General features: G+C 40.0%; 1 protein-coding gene across 1 annotated transcript in view; it reads right to left on the bottom strand.

Moving 5' to 3' along the window:
• Nucleotides 1–24,382, bottom strand: part of klhl5 (kelch-like family member 5) — a 26,487-nt gene extending 2,105 nt beyond the window's left edge. The window contains exons 1-12 of the mRNA XM_008412623.2: nt 23,542–24,382; nt 18,998–19,186; nt 14,920–15,056; nt 13,940–14,136; nt 13,196–13,408; nt 7,883–8,069; nt 6,809–7,033; nt 5,758–5,833; nt 5,556–5,642; nt 4,400–4,474; nt 4,047–4,184; nt 2,291–2,462 (exon numbers count right to left, since the gene is read on the bottom strand). Of these exons, the coding sequence (XP_008410845.2) occupies nt 2,291–2,462; nt 4,047–4,184; nt 4,400–4,474; nt 5,556–5,642; nt 5,758–5,833; nt 6,809–7,033; nt 7,883–8,069; nt 13,196–13,408; nt 13,940–14,136; nt 14,920–15,056; nt 18,998–19,186; nt 23,542–24,140 (2,295 nt within the window). The 5' untranslated portion in view covers nt 24,141–24,382. The remainder of the gene's footprint in view (nt 1–2,290; nt 2,463–4,046; nt 4,185–4,399; nt 4,475–5,555; nt 5,643–5,757; nt 5,834–6,808; nt 7,034–7,882; nt 8,070–13,195; nt 13,409–13,939; nt 14,137–14,919; nt 15,057–18,997; nt 19,187–23,541) is intronic.
• Nucleotides 24,383–25,411: the final 1,029 nt, after the last annotated feature.

The raw sequence follows: 25,411 nt of genomic DNA, 5'->3' as shown, positions 1-25,411 counted from the left end.
AATATATATATTATATATATATAATTTATAATAATATTCTAACTATATTTCTATATTTAGATACATATTTACTGTCTTGAGCTGTATGCAACGAAATTTCGTTTTGTATTCACCTTGTGTATGCAATATGACAATAAAGTTTAACTAACTAACTAACTAACTAATGATGTGCACAGACCGGCTTTTACACAGTGATGACTAAAGCTTAGAAGCCAACACAACGTCTCTTTTAAATCTTCTTTATAGACAACTAAACAGGAGCAATAAATGCAGTGAATAAAATGTTCTTCTTCATGTCTGTTCAGGATGTCTTGAGATGTATTTTGGTCTCAACTTCTTTGGGTGATTAATTAAGTGATTCATTCATCAAGTGCTGCAGGCACACACACACTCTACAGTTCATCCATCCGGATGATGTTGGTCGGTTTTGAGGCGCGCTGCGTTCTGAAGCCGTTTCATGTTGTGGTTTAGTCTGTTGTCCAGAAACATTGCACCACATGGTGAGCAAAAACACAAAATGCACAGTGTCAGTTTATTTGTGTTTAATTGCTTACCATTGAGTGTGTAAAAAGGTAAAAAATCTAAATGAATTTTGTATTTCAAGTTCAGGTTCAAACAATCCAAAAAATAATAAATAGAAAATATTTTAAGTAAAGCAAATGCATCACCTTTCCACTCAGTGTGTAATAATGATGACTCCTGATTTCAGTATTGACTGAAATAATTATGACAAAACTTATGCAAAACTTTCCCTATTTTACCAGCTGTATTCTTGAAAACAAATCAGAGGTCCTGCAATTATTGTACATGATTACATCACAACGTTTAGACTCAAATTTCTAGATTTTATTTTTATACATATAAATAAATAAATATATATTTATTATGCTCCTAAGCGAATAAACACATTGGGTGTCATTTTTCACCTGTTTTTCTTACTGAATTTTTCAGAAAATTGATATTAAGCGAAATGAGAATCAACATAAATATTACATTTAGAATTTACTAAATAGTGCATTGTTACGTTTTCATTTTAAATATTAACTTCTCTGAGAAAATAAATTTTAGACAGCTCTGAGAAATTATTATTATTAAACCATAAAATGCTGAAATAAAGAGTCAAGGACAGCCGTTTCTATTTTCATGCCACATATTTGCATACAGTGAAGTATCATGATGGGATTGCCAACATTCTCTAGAAAAGTCCCAACAATGTTGAACACCTTCCTCCATCTGTGTTTGTCCCATTTCTTACTGCATCCATCGCTCCTACGTTGTGTTTGCTCCTCCATTTAAACATAAACCTACTGTCTGTTACCTGGAGCGACTTCTATTGGCAGATTTGTGCTGAAATAAGCAGCAGTGATGCTAATGGATCCAGACAGACAACACACCCACTGGTTTGCTCCTCTCCGTTTCTGACAACACATACGGGAAACGTTCACTGTTCTCAACATGTTCCCTCAAATCTCACATTATCCCCCTTACTGTCTGCGCGCTTGAACAGTTCTCTGTGTTTTGTTTCCGCCCACCCACACCTCTCATGTTCTCAGTGTGGTGCGTGTCTCGAAAATGTCAGGTTTCCTGAAACTTTCTGGTGGGAATCCTTGGAGGATTTGCGGGAGACGAGGTATAAATTGAAGTGTAATATGGAGCTGCCGGATGAGATCATCCCACTTTCTCTCCGCCTCCTACCGCTGCAGTGCTAAGGACAATAATAGCTAGGAGAAAACACACATTTATGCAAGAATGAAAACATGTCAAGATCCATCATAGAGGAGTTTGTAAACAACTTCACTGGTGGAAATCATGATGATGTGCAAGGTTAGGAATTTAAAGAGCTTTGCAAAAGTCTTCCTCCCCCTTGAATGTTTTTCTTATGTTACAACCTGAAATTTTAATGTTTTTTATTGGAATTTATAGACAATACAAAATACCGGATGTTTACAGCATTTTGTTAAAATGTCCCACAAGAGACAGATTTTTTCTGCACATTATTCTTTGAAAAAGCATTTTTATACTGCTTTGTGTCCACTGTTAATGTTCTGCCATAAATAGCATTTTATGAAGATTTCAAGGTTCATGTTTGATCTAATCTGATCATTACTGTCCAAATTAACAAAAGGGAGGAAAGAACGGAGGACACAAAGCAGAGATGTAGGACATATAGAAGTAAGAACAAAAGAAAGAGTTGCATAACTCCAGAACGTAATCACATGGTCTTCCTTTTATTTCTTGCTGCAGTTGTTTTTCTGGCAAAACAAAATAGCAGCATAAATCTGTGCAGTACCTGGGCCCACTCATTCGTCTGAGGGTCATAGGCTTCGACAGTATTGAGGTACACCTGGCCGTCGTAACCCCCCACAGCATAGAGACGGTCGCCGAGGAGACAAACACCAACAGCATCCCTGCTGATGCTCATGGGGGCCACCGTGGTCCAAACGTCAGTCTGAGGGTCGTATCTGTAAGCAAGCAAGATTTGAGTCTACTGCTGTCCCACAGATCCACAGATCCTGGTGAATCCCATCAGCTAGGAAGACTACAGACATGTTTTAACACATTCAAACGTTTCATTTTTTTTCTTTTAAGTGCAGATAAGATAGAAGCTTTAGTGGCCTATAAAGAAGAAACTGCTTAGTCAGTCATTTATTCTGGGCAGCTTTAATTGGCCTCCAATAAGAAAGGAGAAATTCTTGGCGTAATCTTTGATATGCCATTTAAATTCCGTATTAAACAGGATTTGAGTCATTTAAATACTCTGTATCCTCAAAAAATACAGTACAGAGGTTTTAAATCACTAGCAGAATATCTACAAACTTGACCAATAAAGTTTTCAGCTGCAGAGTCTAATTTCATCAATGATTTATTTTTGGTTTAGAGTTTGTTCCATTCTCAACAAAAACGTCTCCATTCCAATAAATCTAAAGATCGCAATAAATACTGAAATGTTTATGAATTTACTGTCAGCTATTTAATCATTTTTGATTAAATAACACTAGAGGAATGTATTAGCTCAAAAAGTGACATAGAAAATATAAGAATGCATCTTCTTGACAGAAGATACTTTTTAAATTATGACAATTTAGCTTAAAAACCATTTTTTTAAATCTACAAATGTTCTGCTTTTACTTGCTTTTTTCTTATGATTTCCATTTGTTTTTTTGTTTACAAACACTGTAGGTACATTTGTTCATGCTGGTTTTGACCCTGTGTTGTCAACATGATTTCTGCTGTTATGTTTAACACTATGCCAGTGGGATCGTTGTTTACATGCAGGAGCAGCTGACTGAGTCTTTTAACGTTAATTAAGGCCTGGGAAAAAAAACATGAAATACCCTTAACAAGGTGAACCGGGAAAATAATCTAATCTAGAGCAGGAGCAAAGTAAGTGTGAAGGAGAAGTTAAAATCCTTCCTCACTTAAAGGTGATTGAAAATGAGAGACTGGAGATGAAACATGGAAGCTGAAAGCAGGAATTCTGGGAAATACAGTCGATCAGAAAATCTCAGTATAAAACAAAGCATGTATGATGGATAGTAGGGTTGAAACAATCAGATTAATTATGATGAATATATTACTGAAATAATTATTAACTAATCTAATACATTATTAATTCTTAACTGGAGACTCAAAAAGGCCATTTGTTGAAAGAAAAACACAAAGCACTAATTAAACAAAAAAACCCAGATCCTTCTGTCTGTAAATATATTCTACCCACCTAATTCAAATTCTTGAAAATAACAAAAATATTAATAGGTTTATCTAAAAATAATAATAAACACATCAGTAATACACATTACTGCTTATTTTATTATTTAAAAAAAGAAATTACAATATAATTTTGTATAAAAATGAAAATTAATGAAAATTCTGCAGAATGTGCCAGTTTCTTTACCTGTTTAATCGCTAAATCATCAGATTGATTAATTACTGACATAATCACGAGCCCCAATGGACACTAAACCTTATATTCCCATGGCATTATTTGTCATGCTTTTATAGACAAACAATAAGACAAAACACACATAAGTTAAAGGCAGCCTCACCTCTCCACACAGTCACTTAATCGAGACGCCAGGGATGAGGCCGGAGCGTCGTGACCTCCGATGGCGTACAGGAAACCGTGCCACGTGGCCACTCCCACACCTCCACGCCTTTTAGCCATTGGAGCACAGCTAGTCCACCTGTAGGTAGATTATAAGAACACACCATTAATGAACCATTTAACCATGAACTCTTTGAGATTAAAGGCAGTACTTCCTAAACAGAGGCTATGTGATAACAGCCTGTTCTAGGATTTATGTTGCTGCACATTTGATATGTAGGTAGATAACCTTGGAGGAAAACCTTTATTCTTGTGTGGAATAAAGCAGGAGAGGGCAATTCAAGCCTCCCTGACCTGTTTGTGTGAGGGTCAAAGCACTCCACTGATCTCAGGCAGGATGAGCCGTCACGACCTCCAACAGCGTACAGCCTGAGGAAAACAGAGGGCAGAGTAAGCCGTTCTGGACATGCACACACAAAATAGTTCTCACTTCTCTCCCCTCCTTTTTAGCTTGTGACAGCAAGACAGATGGCAAAAGGTGTGAAGAGTTTTGGAAAAAGAAAAAGAAAAGAAAAAAAGAAAAAATTGAAGAGTTGAGCAAAAAACATTAAGCCAACGCTGTCGGAGCAACACATCCCTAAGCTGTCTGTCATCATAAACCAAAGAGTGTGTGAGAGTGTGCACACACATATACACACGTCCGCGGCTATCAGTGTTGACACTTTGGAGAAGAAGAAAGTGCGACAGAGCCGGTCAACCAAGTAATGAGCTCCATCAGGCAAAAAGCCCAGAGGAAACACAACACATGCATGGCACACTCACCAAAGCACACACAGACATCCACACTGGCTACTCCGGAGCACGGCTGGCAAAAACCTGTTGTTTCTGCATTAATTAGCATCTAAAAAGAAAAGCTTCAATGAGGCAGCCAATAATGAAAACAACAGGGGTCATCAGGCTCAGAGTGGGGACCGGTTTTATCGTGGAAGGCCTGATTTTAGTAAATCTTGCTATTAAAACCTGGATGTTCACTCAGCAGTTTCTGAACCTGTGTCAGCAAAACTCAGAAATCGGGAGCAGAAAGCAGAGGTGTTGGCAAATTTGTTCCAAACCAAAAGCAGCAGATGATGCTTCTTAATTAGTTTATTTCCCCCATGGTTGTAGCATAAACTACTGGCAAGTAACATATGGGGAGCTGCAGTGCTGGACAGAAACACTGAGGAGACGCTGAACTGTAAACAAGTTTGGCAAAACATCTGTTGATGAGAACGGCAAAGACATTGTTTCTCAAACCAAACAATTAATTCACATCTGGAATGTAACACCAATATAAGATGCTAAAGACAATTTAACATTTAAATATTATTTGTGAATGTTTTAAAACCGACTGCTCCATCACACATATGGTGTGATGTTACATGAGATCTCACGACTATAGTATTCCAACACTGATTTTTTTCATATGCAGCCAAGCAAAATAACATAATACATTCACAAAGACTTCACTTACTTTCCATTGAGAACAGCCACTCCCACTGTGCTTCTGGGTGTAGCCATGCTAGCAACAAAACTCCACTGGCGAGCTTGAGGGTCCCACCTTGAATGTGGAGTGAAAACAATAAATCAATAAGATATCATAAAAAACATTGTTACAGCACAATGATGTTATTCTGTAATTGTTAACACTTTTAGGAGTGAGAATAATAGAAGACCTTTCCACTGTACTGAGGTAGCTCCAGCCGTCATGGCCTCCCACTGCGTACATAGGTCCCTCTAGAACAGCCACACCTGCAGTAACAAGCAGGTGTGAGATCAGACATCTGGATAAACATCTCCAACAAGCTCTTTGACTTTACACCTTCAGAAAAAGGGCAGTGAATTCAGATTGTGTGGGGGCAACCAAAACTAGGCCATTAGCTGCAGAGGGGTAGCAGCGCGCCGACACGTTCAAGCTGGGATTAATCCACCTGAACATCTGTGCTACCAGATGTGTCTGGATCCCCACCTTCATTTAAACACGGGGACAAGTATAAAATAGGGCTGCAACTAATGATTATTTTAGTAATTGATTATTCTGACGATTAAATTGAATAAAAAAGTGCCACATTCTGCAGATGTTTTATTCATATGCTTACAATTTTTTTCAATATTATAAATACATTAAAAGATGTAAATAAACAAGTAATTTAATTACTTCTTCAAGTAAGAAAATAAACATTTGATTACCTAAAATGCAATGACATGGCTTTCCTTTAGTAAATCTGAACCAGGTGAAGCTAAAAATATGCCACTTGAGGAGTTTTGGCTGACATACGTATATTTACACACAGGTGTTTTTATCTTATATGCAAAATGTAAATTTTTTTGTAGAATTTTTTATTAATTACTGCTGTGAATATGCTGAAGAGATTTTTTTCAGCAAATGGCCATTTTTGAGTCTTTATATGTGAGTTAATGATTCATCGATTACTAAATTAGTTGACAATTAATTGTTTCAGCCCTGATGTAAAAGCTGCACAGCATTCCTTATGAAATGATTCCCCCACCTGAAGACTCAAATGCTGTTTGTATTCTTGCAACAGTGAATAGTTTAATAATTTTTACACAATGCAGATGTGAAGATCTGGTTGGACAACGACTTTTGACTTCAGTGTTTCACAAAGCAAGAGAGACACTTTTACTAACAACGCTCAGTGAAATAAAGGAAATAGATACGAATAAAGACGGACAGAAAGACCCTTTCGTCAGCTTCTGTGACCTCACCTAGGCCGTGTCTGTGTGTGGACATGGGAGGCATGACGCTCCAGGTTTTACTATGTGGATTGTAGCACTCCACGGTGTTGAGGGTCTTGAGTCCGTCTCGGCCTCCGACCACGTAGAGACGGCCGTCGAGGACAGCGACGCCAAACTGCAGCCTCCGTCCGCTCATGGTGGCGACCTGTCTCCACGTGTCCCGACGCAGACAGTACTGCTCGATACTTGTGGCACCTGAGAAAACAAACACAAACAAATCAGAGAAAGAAGTTCCCTTGAAATTAAGATTTCTACTGTTTTACATTATTTATTCACGTGACTAGTGAAATCTGTTTTTGGTATTTCTTTAAAGGTTGGGGTTTTTCTAGTAGCTTAATGTTGGCCAGCTTTATTCATGTCACAGCAACTTTTGATGTGTGCTGGGATCATTGCTTTCTTGGAAAACCCAACTGTGTCCAAATTTTACTGAGTGATTTAAAGTGAAAGTGAAACATTTTCATTTTTCTACTTTGTGCATTGCATTAGTACCGCTGGCAGCACCACTACGCTTTATAGTTGGCTGAGTGTTTTGCGGTTTGAAAGTATTAAGTTCACAACTCCAAACACATTTCAGGTCAATGTGGACATAAACATCATTATACAACTTCATAAAACTTTTCTCCAGAAAATATTTGGCTGAAAATATTTTGCAACTGTAAATTTCAATGATGCTTGATGGTGTAAAATTACATTTGAGCTTAAATGCAGAGATTTCTAGAGTAAAATTTAGATGCTACTTATGTTGATGACAACTAAATGTCAAGTTTCTACCAGAGTTGTCTATGGAGACCAATGCAATCTGTTAGCTGCACAATCATCCACTTCAGAAGAGCACATTTCTTTCTTAAATATACCACGTTCTAACCAGATTTAATTTACAACCAGCTGTGATGGATATAATTTTAGCTTTTTGTATTTTATGGTGGTTTTGATTTGGTCCAGAGTTGCTTGTTTTGTAGGTCGTAATGCTTCCTTCATGGAAACAGAGCAGAGATTCATCACCTCAGCATTGTGCAACTGGGTATTTGTGAGTGATTGCGTTACCTTTTGAGGCGTCCATCCCACCCACAGCAAACATGGCCCCCACCGTGGCCTTCCGGGGCCGCGTGCGAGGACTCTGCAGCAGGGGCCGGCGCTGCGGCAGCAGGTGATACTTCATCCCCTCCATCAGGAGACGCTGACACTCCACGCTGTCACGGAGGAGAGGGTTGGACTCCAGGTCAGCCAAGAACTGAACATGTGGGAGGAACAAATGCACACATCAACACACAGTATCATGTAACAGATACAGAGGAAACACGTGCAAAGGGGGGGATGTAAGGTCGTGTTGGTTTTCATGTTCTCACTGACTGAGGAGGTTTGGGAAGCTAAAGAAAGCTGTCCTCCCATTGATTGGGAGATTAGGAGAAACTATCAGCGGCTGCGGCTCTCTGACAAACACACAGATCATCTGACACACATGAGCACTAATCTGTTCTCAGCAACTCATCAGTTCTGCAGTCAATACCCTCATCACACACAAACAACTAGGGGCAGCAGCTCGAAGCCCTACAATTCACCAGGCGCTTTCACAAAATACATCCAGAGGAAATGACTTCCTGTAGAAGCAGGATGGAGAGATTCAGGTTCTCCCTGAAGGAAACTATTGAATGATTTACATTTAGATAGGTGTGTGTTTGCGTGTGCGTGTGTGTATAATACTAATTTATGTTTATGCATAGTTCTTTGCGAAAATACTTATATTCTTTGAGATTTTCCCTGATTATAATCATCAGCTGCTGCAATATATTTTATTTCAATTCATGTGACCTACTAAAATAAACTATTACAAAGATGTAACGTAAGATTTTCTTAAATCCTTCAGTGTGGCATGGATTTGTTGGAGAACACAACTTTCATAGCTGCAGGTAATGTCTCTACCAGCTCAGAAAATATAGACAGAAATGTTTCATTCTGTTGTGGAAAATCAATTTGTTACATGAAAAAAAGCTTCTAACACTTATTATTACATGCAAATTTAAAACACAAGTTGATTATTATTTTAAGCCAGAGAATGTCCAAAGAGCCACTAGAGGTCCTGGAGCCGCAGGTTGAAGACCCCTGATATAAACCATTCTGCCTCTTTTGTCACCCCCAACAAGTTTTTCCTCTAGTTAGCTCCATTCAATTTGTCATCAACAGTGACCAGTTTCTCTGTTCCTGGTAAAGACAAGCATCTCCTCAGCATGAGGCTGCCACCACCATGTATCACAGTAGGAATAATGTTTTCCCACTTTCTTCAAACTGTGTTTTATATGTATTTATATATCAGATCTTCCACATGTGTACTCTGCTCTAAACTTCTGGATTTTCTCCCTGATATTTCTGCGGTTTTCAAACCTTAATGATGCTGTTTGTTCACTAATGTTTTCTAACAAACCTTCACTGAACAGCTGGAGAATATATAGATTAAAATACACACAAAAGGACAAATAATTACTAATTATGTGATTTCTGATGTTAACTGATAGGTATGGATTTAATTTAGGGGTATCAAAGTTTAGCACACTATAAATATACACCACACTACCCACCATGAGTCATTTTCCTTTGTACTGATGGAATACATAGTCCATCAACAACTTTGTATCACATTACGAATGCAAATTTTGTATTCGTAATGTGACAAAATGTAGAAAAAGTCCACGGGGTATGAATAATATCCCCAAGAGGCACTGTATGTGATCAAGATTTTTCCTGCAGCGTGTGCTTTCCTCCTTCATATCTGTGCACACAGAAGAACAGACTCGCCCCACGTAAATAAACTTGGTCACTGAATAGGAAATTTAATTTCACAGCTAGAAGTGTAGAAGCGCAAAACAAGCATGGTAAATGGATAAGCAGCTTACACGGCAGGGTCAAACCATGCTTCAGCTGCACACAATCACAGAGCGACAAATTACAGTCAGCCCTATTTACTCATCCATCTGTGTGTGACTCCGTGTTTGTGTGTGTGTGTGTGTGTGTGTGTGTGTGTGTGTGTGTGTGTGTGTGTGCCTCAGAAGGACAGATATAGAAAAACATGTTTGTCCTTCTCTCTGGTCATTTATCCATCATACTGTGAAGGATTGAATGTGGAGGGCGAGATAAGACCGAATCCCGCCGGCGTCCCACCTTCTCCTCCGTGGTGTTTCTCTACCTCACACTGTGCAGAGGGAAAAGCTGTGTTGTCCTCCAAAGCGGCTTCCACATGTAGGAGGCAGAGTGGGCGCCATACACTCAAAACAAGCGCACTCGAGCACTAATGCGCAGAGAAACACACATCCTGCAGCTGTGTGCATTTTTCATGCTTTAGGAGTCTCCAATCTTTCACCCCAGTCTTGCTTTCCAGAAAAAAATAAGTCGAAATGAAATCAAAAGCTGAACATGTTGTTAGGAGGAAGGTGAAGGTGTATTTTTTAAATTAGGAATTCAACATTGAACTACAGGGATACATCAATGCTTCCCAGACTTAAGAGATCTGGTCTGAAGCTGCACAATATATTGCAAATATATTGACATCACAATATCAGAACATAAGTAAGTGAAATATTTATGTTGCCAAGGACTGTTTGGAGTGCAATAATTGTTAATTGATAAAACCCAAGTTATGTTAACTTGCATTTTACATGCTAATGTATTTTTTTAGTCTGTTGGACAGTCTCACACCAGTACTGGACGCAAAAGATTTTGCTCAAAATGCTGACGGTCACAGATTGATGGAAGCGCTGATGAGAACAAAAGGAAATAAGAAACAGCTATAATTTTCATGAGATTTTCTAATATACAGCCCAAGTCTCCATAGCAACGATGTGAACTGAATGTTTTCTGAGGCATGCATCCTACCATCACAAATGTAAACCAGTGAAGTTTGCTAAACTACTCTAATTTCATCTGAAACCATGTGCTTTGGTCAGATGAGACCAAAAATAAGATTTTTGCAACAACACTCCGGACGGGTCCAGAATGAAATGATAATAAAATGAAAACACATGATTACTGTTAAGCATTTATGATGCTGCCCAGAACATTTGCTGTTGAAGCATCTCTCTTGATAATCCAGCCACGTGAAATATATAAACTTGTGCAACTTGTACTGCTGTCCTACTGGCACGAGGAGGCTAGCATGAGCATTGACAGAAAGGAGGTGGTTTGTGATTTTCTTTTAAATCTACAGTAGGAAATGATATTTTGCTAATAAAAATCAACATATTTTAAGAGATTTTAAACATTCTTTCTAGGGCTAACTACAGTAGTGGTACATCTGTCCTGCTTTCCCCAAACGGCTTGTTTTTGTAGCATGTTTTGCAGCAACAGCTCTGCTTTTGCATTTTTTGTGAGCAGTCTCACACAAAAAAGAGAAAGACAAAAATCACACCAACTGTCACACAACAGTTTGGAGCACCAAGCCACAGATGGTTGCCTGAGAAGATTAGATCTAGAGTGTGTCTCTGCGTATGTGTGTGTGTGTGTGTGTGTGTGTGTGTGTGTGTGTGTGTGTGTGTGTGTGTGTGTGTGTGAGACAGAGGTAACGGGGAGCAGAGATCAGAGGTATTAATCCGAGGAATTGACACCGTCTAGATGAGTAATCAAGTGGTAGCCCAGATAGAAAGCTAAATAATTGGTTGATGAGTATCGATCAGGTAGCCTGCATGAGTTTATATGTCATTTTATTGGCATTTCACAGCTCATGGGGTTGCTGAATGTTAATGCGGTTATCGGTTTGAAATAGCGCTGGCAGAGGGAGGGGCTGTTCGACGTGACGAAGTGCAGAAGGCAGAATGAGCCTGGAGCTCTGTGTCCCTCTTTCCGTCGCTCTTCCTGCTCCAGGACCATTTTGCCACTTTACCCCTTTGCCATCAATCTTCTCCCCTGATAACATGTTACTGCTACTTGTGGGTTTAGCTGAGGGGGGCAAAGTCATCCATCTAATGGACTCGTTCATTATACTTCACAGGTGAAAAACAGCTGGATGTAAGTGAAGAGGCAGCTCTGATGAAAAAAAAAAACTATCCAGTATAAAATCTAAGCTTCATCTGCAGTCTTCATACCCACTGATCTTTTCCACATTTTGTCGCATTGCAACCACAAACTCTAATGTATTTCATTGTGATTTTATGAATTGATCAATACAAGGGTGTGCCTAATTGCAATGTTAAAGGAAAACAATATGTGGCAGAGCTACGACAGAACAGCTTAGATCAAAACATGGTATTGTGTTTGTTGGGTTCAGGTTTAAACTTTGACTGGGCCATAGTGAAAATCTTTTGAAAAACCTGGAAATGTTAGTTCAAAGACACCATTTTCCAAAGAATAATTGGCAAAATTTAAATCTCTAGATGTGGAAAGTTGTTAAAGAGAAATAACTCAAATGACCTGCAGCTATGATTACAGCCAGGTGTAAACTCTGAGAGGCTAAATAAAATGACATTTATGTACTCCTTGGTACCGGTTTGAAAAATCCCAATAACACTCATTAAAGTTTGCAGTTGTAGGTGAACATTTTTAAAGGGCATGAACACTTTTGCAAGTATTTCTTCACTATACAGTGACGAAAAGATGGTTAGAGGAGAGGAAGAGAAATGATTTTTTCGGCTGCATTTTGAGTGATATCAGGATTAATTAGGTTTAAAGCAGCTACAGCCTCAGGCAGTGAGTGAAGTTCTGCTGAGAATTTCAAGCATCAGTCTCTGCAACAAGAGAAAAACAGCAAGGACAGACTAAAAACTAAATGCATTCTCACCCACTGGACAAACAAATAGAATCAATCTATAGCAGACATAATTGTTATTGTCCCTCTAACTGCCTGAAGAGGTTAGTGAGATGGGTTGAGAGTGAGGCCATTTGTAAGCAAGAGGAGGTAATGAAAGGGGAGAAGGAAACAAATCTGGTCGCAGAAAACATCCTGCAGGTCAGAAGTAAAACTGATTAATTCCTGTTTAATGCATGCAAACATGCAGTGCAACCCAAAGAGAATAAAAATGGCCACAAAAAAAGCTCTAGTTTCACAGAATATTTCCTAATCATAGATTAGAATCTGATGTATTTCAGTGGAAACTGAAAATCTATTCAATTACAGACTAGAAACATGCTGCAAGAACATTTCCAAGATCATGTATGAATCAATCATCTCATAAAAGCCCCTGATTAAATGCTGACTGTAACCTTTTGAGACATTTCTTGATACATGTAGTCGATATGGATTTGAAAGCAGGAACTAAGACAAAATAATAATTTATAGAAAAGCTAAATTAGTGTGCATTTCACTGCAGCTGCTTCACACAGTTTTACCTTAGACTACTGTATAACATGTGAGGAGGAACTCTTTGCAGCTCTAACCTGTGGCTGCAGCAGCGGCAGTCTGACGTGAGCCAGAAGTGACGGTAGGTGGCGCTGCCGAGTGGCAGGATCATGACTGACCCAACTCAGCAAAGAGGTCACCACGGTTTCCTCGTCTGGCACGTTGATGTCGTCAGAGGTCAGTAGCCTTTCCATCTCTTCCACTGGAAGCACGAGAAACTCCTGGGCTCCAACTACCTCCAGAAAGTGCTCCTGATGGACGAAGACACAGTCAAGAAGGAAGTGAGTGATGACATACTGAAGGTTCCCACTGTTTATGCGAGTAAACCACAAAGACAATAAAGAAAAATAAAAAACATTTTTAGCTTTAGACTGAACCTTAACTTTACTCCTAACCAAAACATACACACAAAAAGTGTGTTTAAAGGCACAAAAGAACCAGAAGAAGAGAAAAAAAATAATCAGGACAGGGAAGGTGATTTTTCACAGTCACCATAGCAACTATGAGCTGAAAAACATCTTTTGTGGCAATAATGGCCTGATGCATTGTGAAGTAGAAGCTAATTTTGTTATCAGGAGCAAAATTTCACAGAGGACGGCTGCTCAAATGTAAGAGGAACAGCTGTGTGAAACCTAGTGAGCTTCATTATTTTCATTTAAGATCATCCTTTGTCATTCTGAGAGCAGAATCTTTCCCAGTCAGTCTGTTCATTCATGTCTTGCCATCAATTCACCGACTGTGGAGCTACACAGACCATATGCGCCAAGCGGCTCTGCACCCACCATGGTGTAGGCATGAGCGGCTCTCTGCAGGTCATGGCAGCCCTGGGCGTCGGCGTAGGAACGGATGCCGAGACAATTAGAGGGGTGGAGCTGCTTGACGAGGAAGGAGCAGCAAGCTTGGACCACCGACGACAACTGCAGCAGGCAGGAGGCCGACAGCAAAGACTCGATGGTGTCCTCCTTCAGCTCGAGACGGCCTACAAGACACTTTTACTGATTAAAGCCGGGAAGTTTCCTAAGAAATCCATTTTGTAATGACAGGTTAAAAATAGGGCAGATCAACCCTTTTGCACCAGATCAAATTTTTATCTTTTTTTTTTTTTGCTTTCTTTGAAAAAAAATAAAAAATACAAATGACAGAAATGTTTCCAAAGTTTGCCTTTTATTTCAATCACTTCGGTCTACGCCGGAATATTAGGGGCAGGCTATTTAAACTACGGGGAAAATTGTCATAATATTAACGGGGAAAATTGTCATAATATTAACAGAATTAAGATGCAATTTTACCAGAAAAAAAAATTACAAGACAAAAGTTGTTTTAACAAGAATAAATAAAATCAAGCCAGTTGTCAAGATCTAAAGTGTGCTTCTTCCTTCAAAATAGGCAGTTGTTTTTTTATGATGGTTTCAAAGCATTGTTAGTGACAAGTACCATCTGCAAAACGTTCATCAAAGTATAACTTCACCAGATGCTCAACAGTCCTCATTTAAATTTTTTGTTATTTTTTGTGCTGGAGTTCTTATAAAATTGCTTCCAATTTCTCCTAATATTCAGACTTTATTCTTGTAATTTAAAAGAAAATATCTTAGCCTAGCCCTCATTCTTGCTGTAGAGTTGATCTGAATTCAAAGTTCAAATAAATGGATGATGTGACTCACGCTTGTCAAACAAGATGGCAAATAAAATGTGAATAATCCGTAAAATCAATTTATCACCCAGTTCAAGTTGAACATTTTAAAAACAGCAGTCTGTTATGCACCTGTGTATGCGTATTGAACCAGGACCCACAATGCCTCAGGGTCCACCCCCTCCATCTTCACTTCGTCCTGCTTGGCCTCCCGCACATCGCTAGTGAACATGGCCGCAAAGTAGTCAGACACAGATGAGAGAACCAGTCTGAGGGAGGAGAAAAAGGGTATCAGTCAGAGGAGATGGGCAGCTGTAATTGAGGAACAGACAGATCTGACCTTGATGGCAGGATGAATCTGGCGTGAAAGAGAAAAGCTGCAGAACAGAGAGGGAAAGGTCAACCCAGAGACTGTAACGCGAGGAGACGAGACACAACATGACAAGCCCATAAGCAGAGCTTCTAAAGGCCTTTTCTTTCCAGTATTTTCTACTGGAGGGTAGGAATATGATGTTTTACCTAAGTACACATACACCTTGAACTTTTTCACTTTTTGTCTTGCTACAACATCAACCTATGTATCTGACAGATTAGCAAAAGTGCATTAATAGTTTTCAAGTCCAGATGTTAGTACCTCAATCTCAGTATTAATGCAGCTATTCAGTGAAGGCCTCAGAGGTTTGTTAAAGAACATTGATGAACAAACAGCAACATGAAAAACCGAGGAGCAAAGCACAGCAGACAGGTCAGGGATATAGTTAAGGCAGGGATAGGCTCTAAAACAAATCTCCAAAGCAATAAACATTTCAAAGAGCCCTGTTCAGTCCACCATCTGAAAATAGAGTACGTCATAAAAGCAAACCCACCAGAATACAGTCATACACCTAAATAACAGGTTCGACAAGAAGAAGAATCAAGGGAACTGTCAAGATGCCCATTGTAACTCTGCACAAATCTGGATCTCAGGCTCATGTCCATCAGTTATAAGCCCCACAAATCTTGTCTTTTATAAAGCCACTGAAAAATACAAGCCTCTCATGGGAGAGCAATAAGTGGGAAAAGTTGCTCTCTGGTCAGATGAGACTGTAGAGAAATTTTTGTCCCTCATGCAAATTGCTATGTATAATGGAAACCAAACCATGCCACCACACTAATCACAAAAACCCAGCGATGAAGCACAGTGATGGCAGCGTTAAGCTGTGGAGTCTTGGAACTGAAAATGCAGTGTGTATAATTACACTGTGTATAATTATCCATCTTCTTGACAATTACACAGTACTTAATGTTGGTTTTTCCACATAAAATTTCAATAAAATAACAATAACGTCTGTGGTGGTAATGAGAGAAAATGAAAAAGAGCAAGGGGTGTGAATACTTTTCAATGCACTAACTCAGCTTATCCAGTATGATTTCAATGCTTTAAAAAAATTTTAATAAAACATAAGCAAAGCCTGTGATTCCATAAAAGTCCAGGGGGACTAGTTAATGTCTGATTAAGAAATGATGCATTGTTGTGTATTTTACGTTTGACCTAAAAACGAGTCCAAAGAAACATGTTTTCTTCCACAACTTCAAAGTCGGAAAGTGTGCGCCACAAATAGGGGTGAAGGACAAGTTAAGTAGAACAGACCTCAGGGGGATAAGTGCTGTACGACTGAAGACGAGAGCTGTGCAAAAGAGCGGAAAAATCACACCTCCGCCCTCAGGAGGACTCTCAGGCTTTTCAATCCCTTTCTCCCCCTACATTTGAATATTGATCAGCGCACTCCTATGGATGTGAGTACTTATTAAAAAAAGATTATTTGATAATGAAAACAATCATAACTTGCAGAGTGGCTCCCACAAGGCAACTGTGCTCATATAAATGCAGCTTGCTGTGCTTTCACCGCTTATGCTCATGACCACACGCGTTTTAGACTTCATGGAGAGTTGAATATGTGTGCGTGCACTGTGTGTGTGTGTGCATACCCTTGCACATGAAAATAATCTCATTACTGAGAGTGACACTGAGACCTTGACAGATAGCCTGAAGCAAGGTGTGTGTGTGTGTGTGTGTGTGTGTGTGTGTGTGTGTGTGTGTGTGTGTGTGTGGTCCAGGTTTGCGCTGTGCAGACAAAGATGTCAAAATACACTATAGTCAGCAGGTAGTTGCTCAGCCAAAATTTCAGACAGGTGTTTCTGTTCTTCTCTTCCTGACTCACACACTCACAAATGCACATTTAATCTGTATGTGGGTCTCTGACTTGCTACGAGCGACACGAGCAGTGTACACACATCAGCTGGTTATTTGCACACAAACACAAATACGGGGCGCCGCTGACGGCACAGACAGGACGGTCGGACTTTGCGTCACAGTACAGTAAAAGAAAAACAGATGAAACAAAACGACAGAGAGAGGAGAGCAGGAAACAGGCGAGTTGACTCCAGGAAAGGAGGGCAAGAACTGAAACCTGACATTTCGTCTGTGTTTCCCCTCCTGCACCAAACTGCAAATTCACACTCAAACAGGGAAGGGAACAAAAAAACACAACAAGCAAGTCATGAGGGACTGACTTGAGTCTTGTGACTTTTCTCGCTGCATGTACTAAAATATGTACGTTTGCAGGAAGGCCAGCTGTTAGTCATGATGACTGGCATGACTCAAGGTATCGAAATATGTGAGCCTGTCTGGCAGACCGCTGAACTGCCAATTTGATCCAGATTAAGACTAATCTCCTGCAGAGCCACATTTGAGGGTAATCCTTCAACAGCTAACAGACAGATAATCGTAAATCTACAAAATGTACTTCTGCTAAATCAGTCAGCTGTCTTTGTGAAATTAAAGAGCAGCAGTGAACCAAAACGTTAATCTAAGTAAGCAAGGTTTCAAAGCCACACTCTTTATGTGTTAAATGATTGTTTATTTCTGTAAAGACAAAATACACAATAATCTTAAAAGAAATGGGGTGAAGGTATTCCTAAAGAAAGTGAGGCATGTCCCGTTCTGATCCCAGTTATCAACTTGGTGTCCGGATCAAAGCAAAAAAAAAAAAAAGATCGGTATTAGACTCCCTGATCGAGACTCCCTTGCCACAACCCCAGAAAGCAATGCAGACATCGTTTAAAAGTCTGACTAACTTTCATGTGCACAGCAGGGAAATCTTGTTTTAAAGCCCATGCATATTATTCTGCTAATATAACAAATCTACATTCTTCCTAAATACTCAAGTGTTTTTTGCAGTTTGTGATGATGCCGACAGTGACGGAGAGACTGCGTTGGCCGCTCTAGTCTCTGTTTTGTCTGTGTTTTATTGCATTCTTTGCATTTGCTCTGATATCCCCCGCTGTCTATGAGAGAGCAGGTAAAATAATATGTTTTAATGTGCACATGCATTGAATTAATGACTAAATAAACACCCTTTGGGAAATACGTCCAATTCTTGCATTCTTACTCAGAGACATAACAGAGTGTGCAAATCTCACCAACATCTTCAGAGACATAAACACACTCTTTCACAAACACTATTGGAGCATGGGTCTTTGTCACCATCTGTGCCTGGAGGACATAATTAAATGAGGCAGAGGCGGAGACAGAGAAAGGTGGTGTTCCTGCTGGTGAAGGAGTTCTTTTGGACCCTGCTGTTACATCAATGGCCAAAGGAGCTACAGAGACAGCCGAGGGATACAGACCAGGAGCATTTGTGTATATGGTGACTGTTGCATGACTCAGCTGACTTTTATAGACTCGGTGTGGAGCTAAAACAGGAGTTCTTAAGAGCATGATGCTCCTGCAGCCGGTCAAAAGCCTTCTTTAGTCTTTTCTGTCATTTCTGTATGTATGTTTGTCGATACACTGTTTCTAGACATTACATACAATACATTCATATCCTATGATAGTATACTTTTACATTTTGTCATGTTACAAACACAAACTTCAACATATTTTATTAGGGGTTTACCCTAAATAATATAGCGCATAAATATGAAGTGGAAGGAAAAGGACAAAAAAAAACCAGACTTATTTTTTCCATCAAATCTCAATAAAATGCACTGAATTTGTAGCTGCAAAGCACAAAAGTTCAAAGGTATAAAAAAATCTTGTTGTATGAACTACTTTTCATGTAAGAAAGGTTTTCTTGAAAATAGCTAATGTTTACTTTGTGTTTTATACCTTTCTGATAAAAAATAATCTCTACTGTGTAAACAAAACTCTTCGAACAAAAATAGATACCTGTGTGCAGGTATCCGTCGGTCTCCAGCCACCAGAATGACGTCACACAGCTGCCTCGTCCTCAGGTAGCCCTCCATCTTGCGGAAGGTGACATCAGCATGAGATAAAGCGGTAAACATGGACTCCTCCGGACAGGTGCACGGCTCCATGGACACGCACGAGGAGAGGGTTGCGCTGCTGTTAGACGTCCTGTGGGTACACATGCAAGCAAAGAAAAATTTTTAAAAGTAAAGCCAGTACAAAAAGCAACAAATAACATGGAACAAAATTGTATGAGCTCTTTGCTGATTCTACTTTGTTTGAGAACCAAACAGCAGAGTGGAGGGATCCACGCCAGCTGGTCTGTGGCTTTGAGGTCAACGCATTTTCTTTTGCACCATTTCCTCACATGTAGTCACTCTTCTGCAGGCTTACCATATGTTGCCAGGAGCATACAAAAGCTCTTTAATGGTCCAATTACTGGCTGTAAATGGCCAGATAAATTCAGCCCACTTAGAAGGAGAACGTGACAATTAATTCACTGCAGGAGCTGAGCCCATAGGATACGCTGTGATTTACTCTACCCGTTCCCTTGCATCTATTCCAACAAAAGGTTTTCTACCCAGAGACCTCATTTTCAAATTCTAGGAACGGTTTTATTTTCTGATCAGACGCTGAGCAGGCATGGATGTTTGACTGCACAACACTGCAGCAACCCTGTGAAATATCAGCTATGGTGGCTTTTAAGAGCGACATAAGCCAAGCTGTGCATCAGTTTGAAATTCAACAGGCGAAGAGAAACGACAGACCCTGAAGCATAAAAATACCCACCAAAAAACCCCGACATAAGGGACAAAACAATTTCAGCAACGTAGTTAGGGAAGTAATGACACTCTGGCACATCTGAAGAGTACAAGTGTGAATCTGACTACAGTAATGGATGTTGGAAATTACTGAGTCACACGCTGCAATTTTCTCCTTGGATGAAACAGAAAAAGGGGCTCCATGGAGAGATACAGTATAGAAATCAAGTCTTAAAAAAATCAGGACTGCACCAGATCCTTCAAACATTAAATTTTTTTGATGAACAACTTTACACATTTGCAATTCTATTAAAAAAATATCAAATATCTCTACTTACTTATTATTTATTGTTTTAAATGTAGTTTCCTTCGTAATGAATAACAGATTTATATGAGCCATTACTTCTCCGGATCAAATTACCTTCACTGTGAAAGACAACAAATTGTCTGACGAACCCTTAAATTACCCCCAGCCTCTATTGATGGTCTCAGCTCGGTAGAAGTGACATGTTTTGTTTCTGCCGCAGCATTTATGCGTTTTCCTTTGGAACTAGCTCGGTCTGTTTTTACACAAGTTCAAGAACTTACCAAATGGTATGCTGTTCATCATAGCAACTGCCACCTACTTCAAATCATATTAATGTATATAATTAGTCTCATGATAAAAAAAAGGTCTGCAAACCTGTATCAGTTACACCAGTTCTGTCAAAATTTGAACACAGTATTGTGTTTAAGCCGTTTTATGCGGTAAAAAGGTTGGCCAACAAATATTAAGAAGATCTATATAAACTTTCGACTTAGATTAAGAAAATAATCAAAAGCTAATCTTAAATAATTCTCTCTTATTTTGGTATTTAGCCACCAGAAATAATTTTGGTAATCCTAACCTAACTAACCCAAAACAGCAAAAAATAGCAAAACATAGACTGATTTCACATTCAGTTATACAAAAGAGTAAAATCAATAATGCTGCTTTTAAAATTAGCAGTGCCTCATATTAATGCAATATTTTACACCACCATTAATAAAAAACTGAGTGCATATGGTGAGCACAGGGGATATTTATTACTTGAGTAGGCTGATGTGTGTTTTGTTCCGACTCTGGCTCCGTCTGCTCTGTGTCCTGTCTCCACTTCTCCAGTTAATCTCATCATTCACTCACTTCATTCCACCTCATATCTCCATCCATCCATTTCCCCTCTTCCCACATCCACAACAAACCCTTTGAGGATGTATTCTGGCTCGCTCTCCTGCCCTCAAGTGTGCGAGTCTGTGTGTGCATGTGTTTTTAAAAGTGTGTATGTAGATGAATGGCGTGGCTAAATACTGCCAGAGGGGGTGGCTTTGAAGTGGGGGAACACTGCCTTCCAGTCCCCTTAGTGGAGTCTGGCAGCCACTCAAAATGGACAGAGAGGGATGGAGGGGGCGGGGGGAGAAAACAGAGACCGTCTCACCACGCAGCCAGATTTGTTTTAAACCTCTGCAGAAGGAAAGGTTACTCACCTCTGCAGTCATTCAGAGTCTCTGTGCAGTTCCTCTGTCCTTGTTATAAACGTGCATATGCATGTCCAACCACATTATAGGAGGGGAGAAAGGAGGGCAAATGAATAGCTAATGGTGGGCGGAGATGAGTGCAGGACAGAAGGAGGGAGATGATAAGTAAATGAGGCTCACGGACAATAAATGGGGGTGAATGCTTGGTGTGGTGTGAAACCCGGAGGAAGAAAGATGAGCTATCAAGATACTCTGGGATTCTGTGCGTGTCCCTTCCCATGATCCCATTTGGGATTCTGCCACCCGGGTTTCTGGGCTATCACGTCAAACACAGACGCCCCTCTGGGAAGTGATAAGTTGCATTCAGAGGGGCATAAGAATATAAACAACAACAACAAAAAAAACACTCTCATTGGATAAACATGTATGAACCAAAACCGAACGGCTTTGTTGGTATGGCAACCATAAATGTGCGGGCATGCAGCTGTATGCATGTGGATGGAACATGGATGCTCCACATCAGATGAAACTGTGTGTGTATAAATGTGTGTTTGTGATGGTTTGATGTATTTTTTTCCTCTAAGCTTTGCTCGACTCAGACGGTGATCCACCAAGATAAAACAATAAACCCTACCTAAAAAAAGCTGGAGATCTCTTAACTGACAGAAAGATAGATTAACGGTGACAAGACAGAGACTTAAAATAAAAAGCATCAGACGTTCACGTTTTTAAAAATGCATCAATGTTCGCTCTTTGAAACAGTGCATGTCACATCGTGTGCATGTACGTACGCGGATGGTGAACCATGAACCATTTATATTTTCTGATGTGTGGTAGGAGGTTTTTGAATGTATAGGATATTCAATACACCAGCAATGATTCATTTCTCTTTACCTTAGGATATTTGCGGCTTCATTTTGTCTAAATTCAAAGACACCATACTTTTAGGTGAAATGAATGGCTTTGTTTAAGTGTCCATGGTAACAGTTAATTAAACGTCATTCCACACTAGCACAGCTGGATCCACACACCAGTATTATGTAGAATCACAGTAATAATAAAAAAAAAAGAAAAAGAAGAAGTGTAAAAATGTTGGGAATTTTAAGTTATATTGTTTTTACTGAATTGGATAAGGAGAATAATAGATTTTTCATTATGTGACATATCAATCACTCATGAGCTGATCAAGGCAAAATTGGACCATTCCAATTTCTAAGGAAGCCTGCACAGATTCCACTAATATATCACTGCAGTGTTTGTGGATTATTTTCTTTGCAAAGAACTGGAATGCAATATATTTGTTGGTTATTATATTCCACATTTTACACCTTGCATGCCAACCTAACAGGTGCTTCAAAAGGCATTTTATTTTTAAATGTTTCTGTCCAAATGTTGCCGTACATCACAGGTGCTGCTAAATTGAAAGGCTGTTTCAGTGTGTGGACTACATTAGACATCTTTGGTTGAAAATAGTACACATTTAGACCAGTCACACCACTCTTCATTTTTTTAACACTTTCTTGGCATTAGGGTCACCGTAGATTGAAGGCATGTTTTGTTTGTAAGTCATATTTTATGCATCTTTGTACCAGGAGTCACCAACATGGTAACCTAGGAGATCATATGAGTACCCCAAAGAGCTGTTCCAAAATTAAATAAAATCGTTCATCTTTAAGTGACATAGTTAAAAGTAAACTATGTGCATCGATTTTGTAGCCCTTTGTAGCTCTCAGTTGCAAAAAGGTTGCCGACTGGGTATATCAGAGGTCTCTGAGCAGCCCTGAGTGAACCATCAAAGACAGTCAAACAAACATAATTAAAATCGCAAATATTAATTAGATGTTCTGAAACTTTGCATTTCACTCAGATAGAGATTTTTAAAAAGCTGAAATTGTGTCTGGCCATCTGTTTGCTTGTCAGATCTATTTTATTTAGTTCTTTATGTTTCTGAAGAAGAGTTACATAAAGTTTTCTTTTTTCAGAATAGACCGTCAGGGGAGTGGGTGTACGTTTGGTTTGTGCAGGAAGGGATGGACATGAAGGACCCTCTCCCATGTCCCAATTTATACAAGAAACGCCACTGGTCATTAGAGTAAGTACATTAGGGGGGATACAATTGTCTTCACTTGTCAAAACTTTTTGCCTAAGTTTTTGTTCTTAAGTCTAACAAAAATGGCTTAGCGTATAACAAAGTTTTTTACTTTAAAGTTTTTGATAACTTCTTTTTGGGGGTGAGAAATAAAAGAAACCCTCTCATCCCCATCCTACCTGCAGGAGCTGGAGTCAGTTTCCGGGTGGTTGTGCTCCTCGGTCCCCGCCGCTCCCGCCGCCGGCTCCACCTCATTCTCAACCCCAGCAGGAGCCGAAGCCTCAACTACCAGCTGGGGCACCGGGGCCTCGCCGGGGGGCTCCATGTTTGTCACCGGACGAGCGCGGCGACGAGGCGGTGGTGAAATCCAGGAGAGCGCCGCGGCGGAGCTTCTGCACTCTGGCTGGCTGAGGGAGCGGGTACAGGAGTTCCCCGTGGCTCCAGAAGCTCCAGCCGGACCTCCCCGACTCCCCGCTGGATCAGCAAACTTTCTACCGCTGCCGTTACACAGGTTAGACCCGGCGCTCCCACTGGCCACCAGCCCGCTGTGACAGCCCACGCTCGGGTTAACGCCAGATGAATTTAAGTTGCTGCAGCCGCTAATAGAGGGACCGTCCGCTGCGCTGCCTCCGGTTCTCCTCGCGCTGAAGTAGTCTCCGAGTGGCGGGGAGGGAGGCGGAGGAACCGCGGGGTGACCGAACCACCTCCATCGGATCCGGAGGATCTGTTTCACATCGAACTCCTTCCGCGAGGAAGAGCCCGAGCCACTGTTCGACATTCCAGGGCTCGGCTCGAGGAAATGGCGGGGACGATCCCGTGCCGCTTTACCGTAAAAGCTGCACGCTTCTCTTCACGCGCGTCTCTCTTGGCAACCGCACGCCCGTTAACCGCGACTGAAGGGAGCGAGCTGAGAGTGGATTGTAAAGAGCAGACAGAGGAGAGAGAGTGACGGAGCTTTACTCGGAGGTTCCTCCACATTTCCATCTCACAATTAAACATTTCCAAAGTTCTTAGTATGCATCTTATTTCCATATCTCAACCTTTTTCTGATAGTTTTAATGAATAACTGACAAAAGTTCACCTTGGATTAGTAGTAGTACTAATATTATATTTATCAAATGTTTGGTGTAAAATGTTGAACCAACATAAGGATGGATTGGATAAACACATTTAGAGAATTAGGTATTTTATACATTCTGTAAATACATTTGCCCCCACATTATATTCTCCTTTTCATTCATTTCCATACCTGAAGAGTTGGCAACTCGGATGAATGCACAATATTAATTTGCACCAGTTAATGTTCTGAAGATGATTGTCACCATCTGTGACAAAAGCCATCATGGATTTCTGGAGTCAAACTGTGGCTCAGATGTGCAAAGTTGAGCCCCTTCCACTTCAGTTGCAGATATTGAAATCTGTCAAAAGTCACTTATCTGCCATGGTGTTTGCTAACGACAGCTGAACTGCTCAGTTCTTGAAGCTTTCTTATGCTACCAAACCAAAATACACACTGTAAAAAACAGTAGGGGATGTTTCAGTTCTGTTCACTATTTTATTCACCTTGACAAAAAAAAGTCTATTTGGAGAAAACTAATATCAGAGCATGATGCTGAAACATGTTCACTGCACGTATATTCATCTGGTGATATTTATTCAGTGTTGTGTTTGTGCCAGAGTTACCTTTTTGTTTTGGAAGATTTTAGCCACATTTGATCAGGAAGTAAAAAAGGTTCTGTCTTGAACTCATGTCCTCTGATCAGTTATATGAAGAACACATGGAGACTATTGTCACATGTAGATCACATTCTTTACTAACCAGAAGTTTTTTTTAGCCCCTTCAGTATTACTGCCAGCGTTACTGCCAGCCGCTTGGCATCCTTCCTGGGGAGTTTCCTTCTTGTCTTTTTATAAGTAACGGAGAAACATAATTCAAAATGTTTTCCAATCAAAGTTGAATGTCTGTGATATGACATACGTACAATGAGGTGGATTGTTTAGTACCCCTGTCCTTATTGATCCCTTTGTAGAAGGAGATCATTTTCATGT

This window comes from Poecilia reticulata, linkage group LG1 (assembly GCF_000633615.1).
Source record: "Poecilia reticulata strain Guanapo linkage group LG1, Guppy_female_1.0+MT, whole genome shotgun sequence".
Taxonomy (NCBI): domain Eukaryota; kingdom Metazoa; phylum Chordata; class Actinopteri; order Cyprinodontiformes; family Poeciliidae; genus Poecilia; species Poecilia reticulata.
The sequence above is the reverse complement of the archived record's forward strand: the minus strand, read 5'-3'. Positions and strand labels throughout refer to the sequence as shown.